The sequence below is a fragment of the Panthera leo genome, chromosome C1 (genome assembly GCF_018350215.1).
Source record: "Panthera leo isolate Ple1 chromosome C1, P.leo_Ple1_pat1.1, whole genome shotgun sequence".
NCBI lineage: Eukaryota > Metazoa > Chordata > Mammalia > Carnivora > Felidae > Panthera > Panthera leo.
The window spans coordinates 76923612-76939606 of NC_056686.1; the positions used below are offsets into that span (position 1 = coordinate 76923612).

General features: G+C 32.1%; 1 protein-coding gene across 12 annotated transcripts in view; it reads right to left on the bottom strand.

Annotated features, from left to right (window-relative positions):
• The window catches only part of HFM1 (helicase for meiosis 1), a 91778-nt gene that overhangs the window by 49873 nt on the left and 25910 nt on the right, over positions 1-15995 (bottom strand). For 11 of the 12 annotated variants that reach the window (XR_006206334.1, XM_042952779.1, XM_042952778.1 and 8 more), the window contains 12 exons: positions 15607-15739; positions 14794-14945; positions 14132-14209; positions 13763-13921; positions 11086-11286; positions 10914-11002; positions 5969-6012; positions 5760-5861; positions 5215-5360; positions 4223-4317; positions 3454-3587; positions 2447-2494 (listed from right to left, as the gene is read on the bottom strand). Coding sequence is in view for 11 of the 12 variants with exons in the window: in XM_042952779.1 (XP_042808713.1) it covers positions 2447-2494; positions 3454-3587; positions 4223-4317; positions 5215-5360; positions 5760-5861; positions 5969-6012; positions 10914-11002; positions 11086-11286; positions 13763-13921; positions 14132-14209; positions 14794-14945; positions 15607-15739 (1381 nt within the window). In the remaining variant the exon portion in view is untranslated. The remainder of the gene's footprint in view (positions 1-2446; positions 2495-3453; positions 3588-4222; positions 4318-5214; positions 5361-5759; positions 5862-5968; positions 6013-10913; positions 11003-11085; positions 11287-13762; positions 13922-14131; positions 14210-14793; positions 14946-15606; positions 15740-15995) is intronic. The other variant, XM_042952781.1, reaches the window with a different exon arrangement.

The window sequence follows — 15995 nt, forward strand, 5'->3', positions numbered from 1 at the left end:
TAAAGATTGTTCAAAAAAACACCAGTCTTTTCCCTCCTCTGAGTTTGCCACTTTTTTGAGTTTGCCACTTTTCTGAGTTCGCCACTTAAGAACATATCAGCTGATGCTTTTAGTACTTACTTCAGCATCTCTAAAATGCTACTATTGCTACCTGGAAGGAACTTTTGAACAGGAAGTTCACTCTCATTGACTGATGAAGATCAGAGCAATTATAGTAGCCTGCTGCTTACAGTGCTCTCATTGTTCCATGCTATAAAGCTCAGAAGACTGGAGGTTGTTCAGAGCAGGGAGTGAAAACACCACAACCTGCTCAATCTTAAAGAGAGTAGCCACTCACAAAAACACAGCTCTTGGAAGGCAAAATTCTTTGAGAAATACTTCAGTTTAAGCAACATTGCTTAGGCAGCTTGATAGTTTTAAGTATTTGTTTAAGTAAGGCTTTGAGGTCTTTGCTAATTTTCTTAATTTTTTACTAATAACTTTCAGTAAGTTAGTCAAAGGAATGCTTATTACATTACATTCTGAGAGCACTATTCTAAGCTTTAGGTTTAAAGCAGTGAACAAGACAAGGTTCCTTCTCAAAAGAACTTACATTTTACTGAAGGAAACAATCAGTACACAGTTTAACAATAAGATTTCAGGTATTGGTGTGTTTAAGGAACAACAAGAGATCCAATTTAGAGACAGAATGAAGGAGGGGGAAAGTGACAAGAGATGAAATCAGAGAAACAGGCAGTGAGATATCAAGAAGGATTTGTGGGCTCTGGTGGAAAGTCTGCATTTTATTCTAAGAGTGATGAGGGAGCTATTGGAGCATACTAAGCAAATATAACAATATTTAGCAATATTTAACAATATAACAATACTGGGGCATACTGAGTAAAACATAACAAACTTAGGAAAACAAAGGATCCTTTCTAAGATTTAATGCAGATCTCCAAGGATACCAAAACATTATATTCAGTTATATAATAAACTTGGCTATTCTTTATAAGCAAACTTAGCTACCCTATAATGACCAAAGATAAGGCAAATATAAACTGTGGTTCTACTAATTTAACGAAGTTAAATTAAGGCTTAATTAAACTAAATTAAACTTAATTAAATTATAGTTGTCAAAATATAGCAAGACATTTTTTGGACTATCTCTGATTTCTTGTGTTCCTTATGATCAAAATATGTGTTAAAAAACTCCATTCAAAATTGGCCAGTAAAGGACAATACAACTATTTTATAGATCTGTTTCTCAACAGCAGCATTATGAATATATGTTATTACTTATCACCTTGTTTCAACAATATATTTATTCTTTAATTTTTTAATGTTTTGTTTTGTTTTGTTTTGTTTTGTTTTTGAGAAAGAGAAAGACAGAGGGCAAATGAGGGAGGGGCAGAAAGAGGGAAACACAGAATCTGAAGCAGGCTCCAGGCTCTGAGCTATCAGCACAGAGCCCGATGCGGGGCTCGAACTCATGAACTCTGAGATCATGACCTGAGCCGAAGTTGGACACTTAACTGACTCAGCCACCCAGGCGCCTCAATAATATATTTATTCTTTAATCAATACAGTTTTACTGCTTCATCCTTATCTCTGCATTTTAATATGCATATGTGTATATCCAAGTAAAGAATAAATAAAAGTTGGCTAAATATTTTTAGATCTACACCAGGTGAAGGCCCAGACTAGTATTGTTGCTCTGTAGATGAATATCTATTCCTTGATCCTTTTTTTTTTTCTTAAAGTAGTCTTTGTACCCAGCATGAAGCTCTGGGGCTTGAACTCACAACTCTAAGATCAGGAGATGTATGCTCTACTGACTGAGCCAGTGAGGTACCCCAAAAATGGCTAAATATTTTTAGTGAATCTAACATTTTTTCTTGTACTGAGAGTCTCAATACAATGAAAAGGTAACAATTTCTAATCTTAATAAATGCTCAACTATCTTTTGACATCTTAAAAGAGAGATCATGAAGTATTGAGTGATTAATTAGAATGAAGCTAGGGTTTGATGGGAATATACCATTAGCACAAATTAGGATAAGAAGCCCATAATCAAGGTAGGCTTATATTTTCAATTAAAATTAAACTAGAAAAGAAAAAATGAAGAGTTGTGTATCTACAGCCAATATTTTCAAAGTCAAGGATCATTGTAAAAATAAAAACAAACCAAGTTAACATATTTTACAAAGGAAGATATTTTGATAGAATTAATTAACTAATTCAGAAAAAAAGTACATGTGCTAAACTTTATTTGCATGTGAAAAAGAAATAGTTCATTTTTTTTTTCTGGAAGAAACAAGTTTACTTTTTAAAAATAATTTTAAATTAAATTTTAAATTAAAAATACTTTTAAAAAATAATTTACCAAAAAGTATTCTTACTTTCACTCTAACCTTTTTCATTAAACTTTGTAAAATATAATTTTTTATAAGGAAATACATCTAACCTTGTAATTTTGCTTCAATTCCATCTTTGTTCAATCCAGATGCAAAACCTATATAAGTTATGAAAATTCATAAAAAATAAAATAGAGAGGATTTAACTCACTTTATAGGCTCAGTTTACACCTGGTTAACTAGAAAAGAACAATCTAAATCTTAAATTGGGAAAAAAATAGCTTACTGAGTTAAAGCAAGGCTTAACTATCTACAGAAGATAACCACTGTTGTGAAATCCTTTCAATATCAATTGACTATCTTTTGCATATTTTATAACCATGACCAGGCATTCTGTACTTTTTTCCCTTGGAGATCTTAAAGTTTTTTGTATTGTTTTGTTTTGTTTTGTTTTGTTTTTGGGGTTTTTTTTACTCAGGAATACATTTAATTAAAGATCTCTACTCTGAAAACCACAACATGTTGAGGAAAGAAATTACAGAAGATACAAATAAATGGAAAGGTAGGAGATCTTAAAGTTTCAAACGTGTGTGCATTAGAATAGTATTGCAGCAAGTCAGGTTTTAATTTGATATTCAGCAATTGTAAGTATTTTTACTTTATAATCTGTACCACATGAAGAACCCTCTAGAAGCAATATAACCACATGTATATTAGCTTTAGAAGCAGGATTCAAATTCCAGCAGCAAGAGCAGTACTACATACTTTGATGGGAACATAAGTTCAGACAAAATTCAGGAATTTTTTATTTTAACTTTTAAAAATAATTTTAGGCATATATTAAATTTTTATTCGAGTTAATTTTTTTTTCTAAAAGATCTATTTTTAATGGTGCTGATTTCTAACCTTATTAAAAGACCAGAAGCATAAAAGATAAAGATTTCTCACATTTGTCTACTCTTGCCTCTAAATGTATTTCTGAATGTTATTACTTTTTGCTTTTGTTACCTACTAGTGTCTTTAATCTATTCTGTGACCTAATACTATGCCTAATAGTATAAATATAGAACCATCTGGCTTGAAAAATTTACTACTTTTTCAAATCAAAGTAACAAACCATAATGAGATGGATTTTTCAAGGCTCTGATATAAAGCAAAGTTGATCGTATCCATTCCAAAGCAATATTCACATCTGTGATGGTATGCAGCACTATCTCTGCATTTAAATGTTCAATAAGATGTCTGTGTAAACTAACAGAAAAAAAAAAAATAACTTTGCCTTAGTAACATGTATTTCAATGCCATAACCCTTACTTTTTTAAAACTTCAATATTTTGAATAATTCAATAATATAATTGAATAATATACTCATTGCTATATAAAAATTCATGAAAGATAACTTAATTTTCAAAATATAAGAGAAAACTTTAACAAGCGAGTTAAACTGTTAAAAATTTATAGATTTTTCTCTACTACATGCCTCTAGAAGACATTATTACTTAAAAAAGAGTGGGGAGTGAATTTTCTCCCAGAGTATTAAAATTATATACTTTACTAAAAGGTCCCAGATTGCCTATCTATTATTAAACAAATTTTAAAGATGTAAAAAGATGTGAAAATTATAGTCTTCTCTTATTACTAATTTGGCCTTTTATAACAAGGATACATGCTACCACATGCTAAGAAACTACTGGATGAAAATATTATGTTGTCTTTTTTTTTTTTTTACTACTAAGTTTCTTAAAAGGATACAAACTTTCCACTTAGATTATTGAAAAATTTCAAGAAAATAGCCTTAGAAAATCTCCTAATCAAATTTCCTTTTATATGTGAAAAGTAAAAATATAGGCTATATTAACATCTTTTTAGAATATTTTCTGTATTACCTGCTTTCTACAGTGTCACTACAAGCTAACATCTGAATATACTTCTCTTTTGTACTTAACCGAGTCATAATAACTGCAGTAGCTGTAGTGTCAAACTGGAAAAAAGCACACACACACACACAGACACAGAGAAATGTAGTAAAAAAGAGTACATGTTGGTACCAGTCCTCTTCAATAACTCATGAATTTCATTTTATATTAAACAGTCTCTGTCTTAAACAATAGGTCAAAAGGGCATTAAAAATGCTTCTGAATTTGAATGTTCACTGAAAATGTAATTTAAAACCTTCCAAGAGTATAGATGCAAAACTATCACTTGGTTTCAATGTAATATAATTTTGGCAATGGTAAAATCAAAACAAACTTAGGCAACTGGATAAAAGTTATAAGATTTGGTGTACTTTACATATAATCTAATTGATCCTATAAAAATCATGGATTTGGATAACATAGTATTTTGACATTCTTTGAAAAATTATTTTTCCTACATGTTCCCTTACTACCCATACGAATGACTTCTATAAGTATTTGTTAGAGTAGGACATGTTTTGTAATATATATGGGCCAATTTTTAATTGTCACAATACCTGGGGACCACTATTGGCATTTTGTGCTAAGACTCAGGGATACTACACATTTTGCAAGTTATGACAGTCCTACACAATGAAACACTGTCCCATCTAAAATGCAAATAGCATCCCCATTCAACAAAAAATAAAACAAAACCCTCAAAACCAAAAAAAGCATTAACAGCATACACACATTCATAAATCCAACTATCAGCCAATGGAAACTCAGAGGGAGTAGAGCAGTATGTGTCCTTTGGTAAGACTTGTTTTACTTCTATTAAAGTAGATTTTCCATTACATTTATTTTTAAACTTAATCTAAATAGGAAATGTTAATCTCCTGTTTAACAAAAAGTACACAAAAAGAGTTTTTGTTTTTTACCTCGTTTTAAAACAAGTTACCAAAATAAACATTGTCACTTACTTGAGGTCGACCCGCTCTACCAATCATCTGTAGAATATCTGTTTCACTGTATTCTTCAAACATTCCTCCAGCATAATGCATTGTAGATTTTATAACTACTAGGTGAGCAGGCAAATTTACTCCCATAGCTAAAGTACTGGTAGTAACTGCATCGGATTAAGAAATAGTATTTTCAAGCTTTATAACTTTATTGCTTCAGGTAGATATCTTCTTATAAAATATATATTCTTATAAATGTAATAAAAACTCATACATAGGGAATTTATGAAGAACAAAGAGGAAAAGAACACTACAATGCAAAATAATGACACATTTAAAAACTATTAAATTCTTATTTTTGAAGTAGCACTGTGTTCAGTAACATGATAACTAAAACTGCCAAAAAGTTTACTGTAGCATGTGTATGCACGGGTAGTCACATAATTTAGAATCTTGGAAGAAAAGCAGAAATAAGTCAGAATGATTAGGCTTTTTCTTTTTTTTTTCTCTTAATAAATAGTTTTCCAAAATATCTTATAATAGCCACAAGAATTTGTTTTACTTACAAAGAACTGGTAGATCTCCAACAGTGAAAGCTCCTTCAACTACTTTTCTATCTGACGGCTCCATACCAGCATGATGATAAGCAACACCATAGATTAAGATATCTTTAACAGAAATATATAATCTGTTATACACTGTTAATATTGCATCAATAATTGATTCCTTTTATCTATAGCTGAAAATGCAGTTCAAAAATAATCTCTAAACCTACCTCTCAGTTTTGAATCTCTTAAGGAATATGCACATTTCTGTAACCTATTTTAAAAAATCATAAAATTATTAAGTTATTCACTAATATAAAAACTCTTAGTTTATTAATTATTGTGAAAGTACAGATATCAAAACAGTTTCACAATATCATTGTTTGAAATCATCTTTAAGAAGTAGAGAATATCTAAATGTTTGTTTGTTTGTTTGTTTATTTATGAAAGGGGGGTAAGGGCAGACAGAGAGGGAGACAGAGAATCCCAAGCAGGCTCTGCACTGTCAGTGAAGAGCCCAACAGAGGGCTCAATCCTACAAACTGCGAGATCATGATCTGAGCCCAAATCAAGAGTCAGATGCTTAACCAACTAAGCCACCCGGGGGCTCCAAGAAGTAAAGAATATCTAACTTTGATACTCAGACATCCCTAAATTCACAACTCAGCAAAACAAAACAAAAATCAAAAAACAATTTAAAAATGAGCAAAGGACCTAAAAGGACATTTTTCCAGAAAAGACACAAATGGCCAACAATACATGAAAAGGTGCTGAACATTATTAAACATCAGGGATAAATACAAATCAAAACTATAATGAGATGTCACCTGTTAGAATGGCTAGTATCAAAATGACAGGAGACAACAAATGTAGAGGATCTAGAGAAAAGAGAGCCCTTTCACACTGTTGGTGAGAATAGTAAACTAGTATGGCCACTATGGAAAATAGTATGAAGATTCCTCAAAAAAAATAAAAATAGAACTACTAAATCATCCAGAAATTCTATATCTGAATTATATCCAAAGGAAACATCAGTATCTCAAAGAGACATCTGTATTCCTATGTTCACTGCAACATTATTCACAATAACCAAGGCAGCCAAACAAGAGTCTCAGACAAATGAATGGACAGAGAACATTTGACATACACACACACACACACACACACACACACACACAGGAATATTATTCAGCCTTAAAAAAGAAGGAAATTCTGCCTTTTTTGACAACATGGATGAAACTAGAGGGTATAGTCCTAAGTGAAATTAGCCAAAAAAAAGAAAGACAAGTACTGCATAGTGTCACTTCCATGTGAAATCTTGAAAGAAAGAAAGAAAGGAAGGAAGGAAGGAAGGAAGGAAGGAAGGAAGAAAAGAAAGAAAGAAAGAAAGAAAGAAAGAAAGAAAGAAAGAAAGAAAGAAAAAGAAAGGAACTCAGAAACAGAGTAGAAAAGTGGTTGCCAGAGGTTGAAGCTGGGGGAAACAGGAAGAGGTTGCCAAAAGGGTACAAATTACACGCACGTGCGCACACACACACACACAAAGAAGTCCCTATTTTATCAGCTGTAACACTGAAGCTCATTTTAAAACAGGAATTTGGAAACCTCACTTTCCACCAGAAAAAAACATAAATGGTGATTATTACATTCATGGGTCAGAATATAAGTCTATTCCCATAATTTGCCTGAAAAATATTCACAGGAAGTAACAATTTTTAAATCTCTACTATATTACTAGTAAGCCAAAAAAGATAAAAATAAGAAATAGTTGTTTATAGTCTTCTGAGATATGAAAGAAAGAAAACTAGGTTAAATCAACAGAAGAGGAAGTTAAGAGAGTTTCTTGACAATCTGAAAAGGAATTCTGGGTACTTTAGAAGATTTTGGAGGTTGGTGGGCTTGGTTCTTATTTATGTCTAAGAACCACCAAATTTGTGTTTTTCCATTTCACTGTTGCAGATGACACTAGCACACATTATTTCTAATATAACATTCACAATTTTTTTAAGGATTCATAATGTAATGAAGAGAAGGTAAGAGGAAAAGACATGTTGGTATTAAGCACAAACTCTGTGCTATACACTGTTAAGTGTCTTAGAAATGTTGCTTTATTTAATTCTCACAATAACATAGTGATACAGATAGTCGATTCCCATATTAAGAAATTGAAACTGATTAAGAAATTGAAATGGAGAGGTGTGCCCAATGATACACTGCCAGTAAAGTGGCAACACTGCAATCCAAATCATGGTCACTAAGTTCATGCTGTTTCTAACACTACCATTTCATTCCTGAAAAAAACAGGAATAAAAAAGGGGGCTAAAGAAAAAAAAAAAGGAGAGACAAAGAGTGAAGACAGCAGGGAATTAAAAGAGCAATTTTTCTTGAGTTACTTGGTAAGAGTGGGAAATGAGAAAAGGAGAAGTATGATACATGCTTCTGTTTAAGAAAATGATTATCTGAAACAAAATTAGCTACTTTGTGTGCAGCAGACAACAGAGGAAAAGGGAGAGGATGGAATGGAAATTAGTTTTAAGGATGTTTAAAGGTTAACTATTTTAGTTCCTTACTCCTATAAATAGGCTCAGGTCCAAAATGCTAATTATTAAGTATTCATTTTGGGAGGCTATATAGTCATTCCGTATTAATGATGCCACCACTACACAAAAAATTCTGTAAGTTTTTAAAAATTTCCTTCAGAGTTAGTTTTAGATCAAGAAAATAAGCTTCACTGCTTGACAGCCACATGTGTTTCTCACTAAAAGTCACATGACCCAACTTGATCAACTAGTTTATTCACCCAAGTAGTTTTCAAATTAGTCATTGATGGGGCGCCTGGGTGGCTCAGTCAGTTGGGCAGCCAAGTTCGGTTCAGGTCATGATCTCGCGGTCCATGAGTTCGAGCCCCGCGTCGGGCTCTGTGCTGACAGCTCAGAGCCTGGAGCCTGTTTCAGATTCTGTGTCTCCCTCCCTCTGACCCTCCCCCGTTCACGCTCTGTCTCTCTCTGTCTCAAAAATAAATAAACGTTAAAAAAAAAAAATTAGTCATTGCTACTTAGAGTCTTTTTATACCTACTTTTTTTTTTTTAAACCCAGTTTACATTTATTCTATTACTAGTTTTATAATGACCTGGTCAATCAGTTTTTGAAACACCATCTTTGCTGAAAACATTTAGAAAATTAATAATCAAGAATGTTATAAAGCCAAGTGCTGCTGGTTTGAAAACTATCAATTGTGATTCGATCATAGAAAAGGTTTGTGCTAGCAAAATGACCTGATGGATGCATACAGTCTCCCAATATGCTTGATCATGGCACATAAATAGCCAAGGAGTTTTCTTGATTAGAACCAAAGGCTCAGACTAGTTGATTAAAATAAAAACTTAAAAAAAAAAAAAAAAAAAAAAAAAAAGCTCAGGAAACATTCTCATTATGAAAATACTACCAATTAACTTCCTGAAGTTAATTAAGAAATTTCAAAATACAGAAATATTTTGTTATTTGGATGTATGCTACAACAGAAAAAGTATTTGGGGTGCCTGGGTGGCTCAGTTGGTTAAGCATCCAACTCTTGATTTTGGCTGAGGTCATGATTTCACAGTTCATGAGTTCGAACCCCATTTTGGGCTCTGTGCTGACAGTGCAGAACCTGCTTAAGATTCTCTTTCCCTTTCTCTCTGCTCCCCCAATGTTCTCGTTCTCTCGTTCTCTCTCTCTCTCTCTCTCTGTCTCTCAAAAGTAAATAAGTAAACAGGGGCACAAGGGTGGCTCAGTGGGTTAAGCATCTTACTTTGGCTCAGGTCATGATCTCACGGTCTGTGAGCTCGGGCCCCACATCAGGCTCTGTGCTGACAGCTCAGAGCCTGGAGGCTGCTTTGGATTCTGTATCTCCCTCTTTCTCTGCCCCTCCCGCACTCACACTCTGCCTCTGTTTCTCTCTCAAAATAAATAAACATTTAAAAAAATTTTTAAATAAATATGTAAAAACAGAAGCAAAAGTAATAAAAAGCTAAAGAAAACACAGTACAAAATAGGTCATAGCTGGGGATGTTAGACAGACTTAGAAACCTTAGTAACAGAATCTGGGGATTGATGGACAAAAAGAAGTCTTGTATAAGTTGTTAGAATGTGAGCGGTTAAAGGCAAATTGAGGTAAGCATCAGTCTCTTTCCCTGGTCTACACCAACTCAAAATGGCATTCCATTCCTTTTCGTTCAATGTATCTAAAATAATTCTATTTTATGATTCTTTCTCTCAAACCAACTCCTCCTCCAGTGTTTCCCAGCTGAATTATATAGCACTCCCTGGTTGCTCATTGCAGAAACCTAACACTAACACCTCCCTCACCTTCCTCCACATAGGTTATCGATTACCAAGTCCTGTTGATTTTTACTTCTAAATATATGTTAAATATATAATTTTACCTCCATCAACACTGCCACCTCCTTAGTTCAAATCACTATTAGTTTCTAATAGTTTGAGATGCCCATAGATATGTAATTGGAGATGTCAGTTAGGCATGGAGTATAGACCTGGAACTCAGAATGGAGATCTGGGTTGGAGCTATAAATTCACAGACATATATAAATATGAGCGTATGTATATTCTTTGAACCCATGTGATGGATACAAATACTCAGAAGTATGGAATTCGAAAGAATGAACCTTGGACAGAACCTCTAGAATGTCAACATTTAAGAGCTGAATAGAAGAGGTGAAAAGAGGGCTGAGAATGAGCAGCCGGCAAAATAGGAAGAAATCTGATAGAGGATGATCTTGAAAGCACAGAGTCCAGAGTTTTTAAATACAGTGGGAGGGACCAAATGTTTTAGAGGCTCCTGAGAGATCAACAGCAAAATTAGCTTTAGTGAAAGATTACAACAGATGCTGAATTGAAAATGGGCAAAAAAAAAAAAAAAAAAAAAAAAATGAGGACAGCAATATGAATAATTTTTCAAGAAACTTGGCTATGAAATAAAGAAGACAAGATCATAGTGTCACTAAGATTCAGTCTCTCAATCTTCCAAATTACTATTATCCTTGTTTTATAGACAAGGAAACTGATGCTTAGAGAGGTTGAGTAACTTCAAAAGGTTAAGGAATGAACCCAGATTTCTCATCTCATCAAGGTAATCCCTAAAAGTCTTTCTACCTCCAATAAAGAAAAGAAAAAAAATACCTCTGCTTCTGTTCCACAGCCATAATAAACTTAGCATCTTTCACAAGAACCAAAGCAGCCTGTTGCACACCTTTCCTTGTTGCACAAAACTGAAAATAAATGCATAATTCTTGGATTAATCATATTAAAAACTGAATACTACACTCAAAAATATGCAACTAACAATCCATACCACAAGTGTGGGTTTCTGATCAGAGTATGTTTGTATAACATTGGCAATTTTGTAGTTGAGGGTTAAATCAAACTTAAATTCAGTTTGGTTACTACTGCAGGGAAATCCAAGGACCACTTTCCGAAGTTTCACCGGCCGATGTTTCTCATCCACTTTCAGACATACAGCAGGTCTTTCACCATTTGAAAGCCATTCTGCAATCTTTAAATAACAGAAATATACATTAAAAGTTTTGTCTAGTGAAGTTTTATGGCTAAAAATAACCAAATAACAGAACACCTTAAAGTCAAGGTATAAAAATATGTAATCAAGTAGTCTTTTTCAGTATTACATATTCCATTGACACTGCTCTATTGATATATTGGTAAATATTATCAGTAGCAGTATTTTAAGATTATACCCCATTTTCACTATGATAAATTCCCAATTAATTATAATTATTTTGTTTTATTTTCCTTCCTACAAAATTGATTTCAGCAGAGAAACTGAATTTCTCACTATCATTATAACCTTCCTATTTTTCAGAACTATGCCTAGATATGGGTGACACATCTTTTGAGTTGTGCTAAGTAACAGCCAAAGAGTACCAAAGTAATGGTTGGCCTAGATTGGCAAGAGCTGACAATTTTTAAACAAAGAGTAAATAAATACTTGAGAAATGGCAATGCCAAAAGCACATTACAGGCTCAATGCTGAAGTCACTAATTTCTGGAACTATTGTGACCAGAACTCATTGTCACATAACCCGGTTAGTAATCAGACTTCATGCCCTGCTCTGAAACTGACCATTGCTTTTACAGGAAGATGGATTAATGAAATTGTAGTTGCACAGGAAGGAAATATAAAAACATTTTCAAGATTATCATGGGTGTAAATAAGATCACACAAGAATTTAATTTGAAAGGAGCAGAAGGCCAAGAGTAAAGACACTAATTTAGGAGAAAACTGAGGAAGAGGATTTGTACAAAGAGATAGAAAAGTAGCATTCACAGATGTAGCAATTATCACAAAGGGGGAAAGAATTTCAAGAATTACAGAGTACTAATATTTAATGACTGTTTACAAATCAAAAGAAAAGTTTATTATCCCAATGTGGAAAAAGGGTAAAGAACATGACCTGGCAAGTTGCAAAAAGAACTTAAAGTAATTCATTTTTTAAAAATATTTACTTCAGTAAAAATCAAAGCAGTATAAAATTTTAAAGTAATGTACGTTTAAACAAGAAGTGTGACAACCATTTAAATGTAATAATAACAATAATAACATTATAATATCCAGTGCAAGAATAGAGAAATGGCTAATAGTGGAAGTACAAATGCCCGTACCATTTATTGAAAGCACTACGTCCTTAGAGTTTTATATATCCTTTCACTCAGTTATCCTACACTAGAAGTTCATCCTAGAAAAATCATGTTTTCAAAGATATATTAATTTTAGCACCATTTACAATAGCAAGAATGGAAATAATCTTCCATCATTAAAGCTAGACAAATAAATTACAATAAAACCACAAAAATTGTATTAAAAAAGAATATTTAGGGATGCCTGTATGGCTCAGTCGGTTAAGCATCCAACTTTGGCTCAGGTCATGATCATGAGGTTTGTGAGTCTGAGCCCTGTATCGGGCTCTGTGCTAACAGCTCAGAGCCTGGAGCCTGCTTCAGATTGTGTCTCCCTCTCTCTCTGCTCCTCCCCTGCTCATACTCTGTCTGTTTCTCTATCTCTCTCAAAAATAAACATTAAAATTTTTTTAAAAAAGAATACTTAATAACATGGAAAAGACTGTAGGTGACTTACAAGTCACAAAAGAGCATGTACATTTTGATCCCACCTATACATCTAGAATGACAAACACTGGGTTTCTGTTGATTACATATACTTAAAATTTTTCTTTATTATTCTTGAGCATGAACAAAACAAGTTGTCAATTTAAGAACAAAAAAATGTTTAATGGTGCCAAATTAAAGATAAAGATAAAATTTTCCATTGTATTAGACAATATGGGAACAATTTGTGAAATTTCTAAGTAGTGGGAGAAAAAAGCCATACTATAGTAAGCTGAGAAGTAAATAAGAGGGAGAAATAATAATTATTTTTCAAGAAGTTTCCCTAAATATTGAGGAAAAAAATTAGGATATATATTCATTACAGCAAGTATAATATGGCATACAATTATTTCTTTACCTGTCTGTGTACCCCATTAACCATGAGATCCTCAAGTTCAGGGTCTATATGTTTTCACTTTTTTATCTATTGCTAGTGCTTACCATAATACCATTCACATAGAATGTGGAAAGGTGGGTAGTAATCACTTAAGCAATTATTTTATTCTCTATTGTACTTTGCTATTCAACCAGAGTCAGCTGATTAGAACAACCATAACAAGTTATTAGTCAAGTTATTATGAGGCATCTGAAACTCATAAAAACTAAGACTCTTAGATATTAGTAAACAATAGACTTATCCCAAAAATGTTTTATTAAACAAATCAACCAAATATTGATACTGCCGTATCTATGAGATACAGCCATAACTTTCTACAACATACTTTCCTACTAAACTGGTTCTGAAATTTTCAGGAAAAAAACCTTTATTTTCCTCTAAGATTAAAATGACAAAATGTTCCACCAGCACCAGTGATTAAAAAAAAATCTGACAGACTAAAATTCTAACTTACATCCTCAGCATTTGGAATTGTTGCAGATACAGCTACAAATCTCATTGGAATAATTGTGCTGCTATTTTCTGAAGCAGGAGATAAAGACTGTACAGTTTTCATTCTGCTGACTACAACTTCAAGAGTTGGTCCACGATTTTCATCTTTTACAACATGTACCTAAGAAAGAAATCAAGAAAAAATGATTGGCTATAAAATTAAAAAAATCCTTAATCAATTAAAATCCTTAATATTATCACTCTTCCTTAAGAAAATAAACTTTTCCACTTAAAGGGATAAAACATATAGTTCAGTTGAAAATGTCTTGTTTCTTTCTATCCATTCTAATCATTTTACCTTTATCTCTAAAAGTGAAAATGTGTTCACTACCTCATCAATGAGAAACAGTCTAACCAGCTGGACCAAAGAGTTGTCTCTCCATTTTCTAGTCATGCTATCCCATTTTTCCTAGAGAAAAAATGCAAGTGGCTTAACATGATAAAGAGTTATAATAAATACTATTAAGATATCAATAAAAAATTTTAACATGATACAAATCATGGGCAATATTTTAGTTCAAACTTTTAGTTCTTAAAAGTATCCTGAAAAAAATGTAAAGATTAAAAACACTTTAAAGGATTTTGATAGTCTTACAAGTGCTTAAAAAACTAAACCCCCATTTATTTTTAAGTTTAACCAAAAATATTCAAAATTCTAGTCTAATTGCCTTTTTAAGCCCTCCCAAGTTCTTCCCTCTGCAATACATAATATTTGGATAAAAGAAAGCAAGCAAAAAGTATCATTACAAATTATCCTAAATAACAAATTGTTTATTCATATCTTTTTCTTATTTTTCCCATTTGGTAATTTGTCCTTTACTGCTGATTAGTAAGTATTCTTTATATAACCTGAACACTAGTACTTTTTATGTTTGTTTGTTTTACATTGCAAATATATTCTTCTACTTTGTATTTTCTTTTAACTTTTATTCTTGGTGAAGAGAAACATATTTTCTAATAAACCAAAAAAATAAGAGTATAAATAACACCTACTGGAGTTGTCATTATAATATGGGCATGCTGAATCTCAAATAGGTCATCCATTACTGTATCTCCAGTGAGTTCTTTACAATTCAATCCTATTGATCCAAATTTTTCTTTCCAATCATCAAAACGCTGACTACACAGGGCTTTTATTGGTGCCACTACAACAATATGAGATATTTACTTTGAATGTCAGTACAGTTTTAAATTTACTTTCACAAACATTGGTTAATAAAATTAGGATAAAACTATACATCCAGGTGCTGTGTAATATTTATTAATTGAGAGTTAATAATATAAACATATTATTTAGAGATATGTAATAACCAAACTGAACTAAAAATAGAAAAAGAAGTAAGTGTTCAGGGAACTGTAACTAAGAATGAAGAGAGGTAAGGCAGGAGATTACTGGTCTTCATTACAAGCCTTTTTGTGATAATTGATTTTTTTAACCATGTACATAAATTACTTTGATGAAAAATTTTAAATACATATATACCTAAGAAAGGAGAGTAGAGGTTCCTATGGAAATTTTTAGAATTACAAAATGTTTCAATTTATTGTTCATTTTGTTGTCCTTTTAAAAATAAACTTGTAAAGGTCAAATACTCAATTCAAATATTACTTTTTATTTACAACTCTGGGAAAATGTGTGTTGAATTTAATATAACAGACAAGAGCAAATGTGATGTGTCTTCATTAAAAATGTATGGAGAACCAAATATTAATTCCTATGGCTTGAACTTGAATTTATTTCTTACTTTTGCCTTAGTGGTTTTTCATTATTATAATTAATCACTCTTACAATATATAAATACTTACTATAAACAATTTTAATGTTTGACCATGGCAATGGTACTTCCATTAACAATCTTGTTATAGCTAGTTCAAACATTACAGTTTTCCCAGAACCAGTTGGAGCACAAACCACAAAATTTCTATCTGTGTAAAGAAGCTAAAAAAAAAAAATTAATCAATCATGATATATATAGAATTTTTCATTCACACTCTCAATTTGTTAGAAAATATGTAAGAAAGACTCTCTGGAATAATAATTCAAATTATTTCTACCTCTAAGCTTATTAAAATTCTAACCTTGTTCTAGACCTACAACTCTCAAAAAAACCTATTAATAATGTATCATTTTATTTTATATGTGAAAGTAATATGTCAGACCTAGAAGAAAATAATTTCTTTTGTTTCCAGAGAAA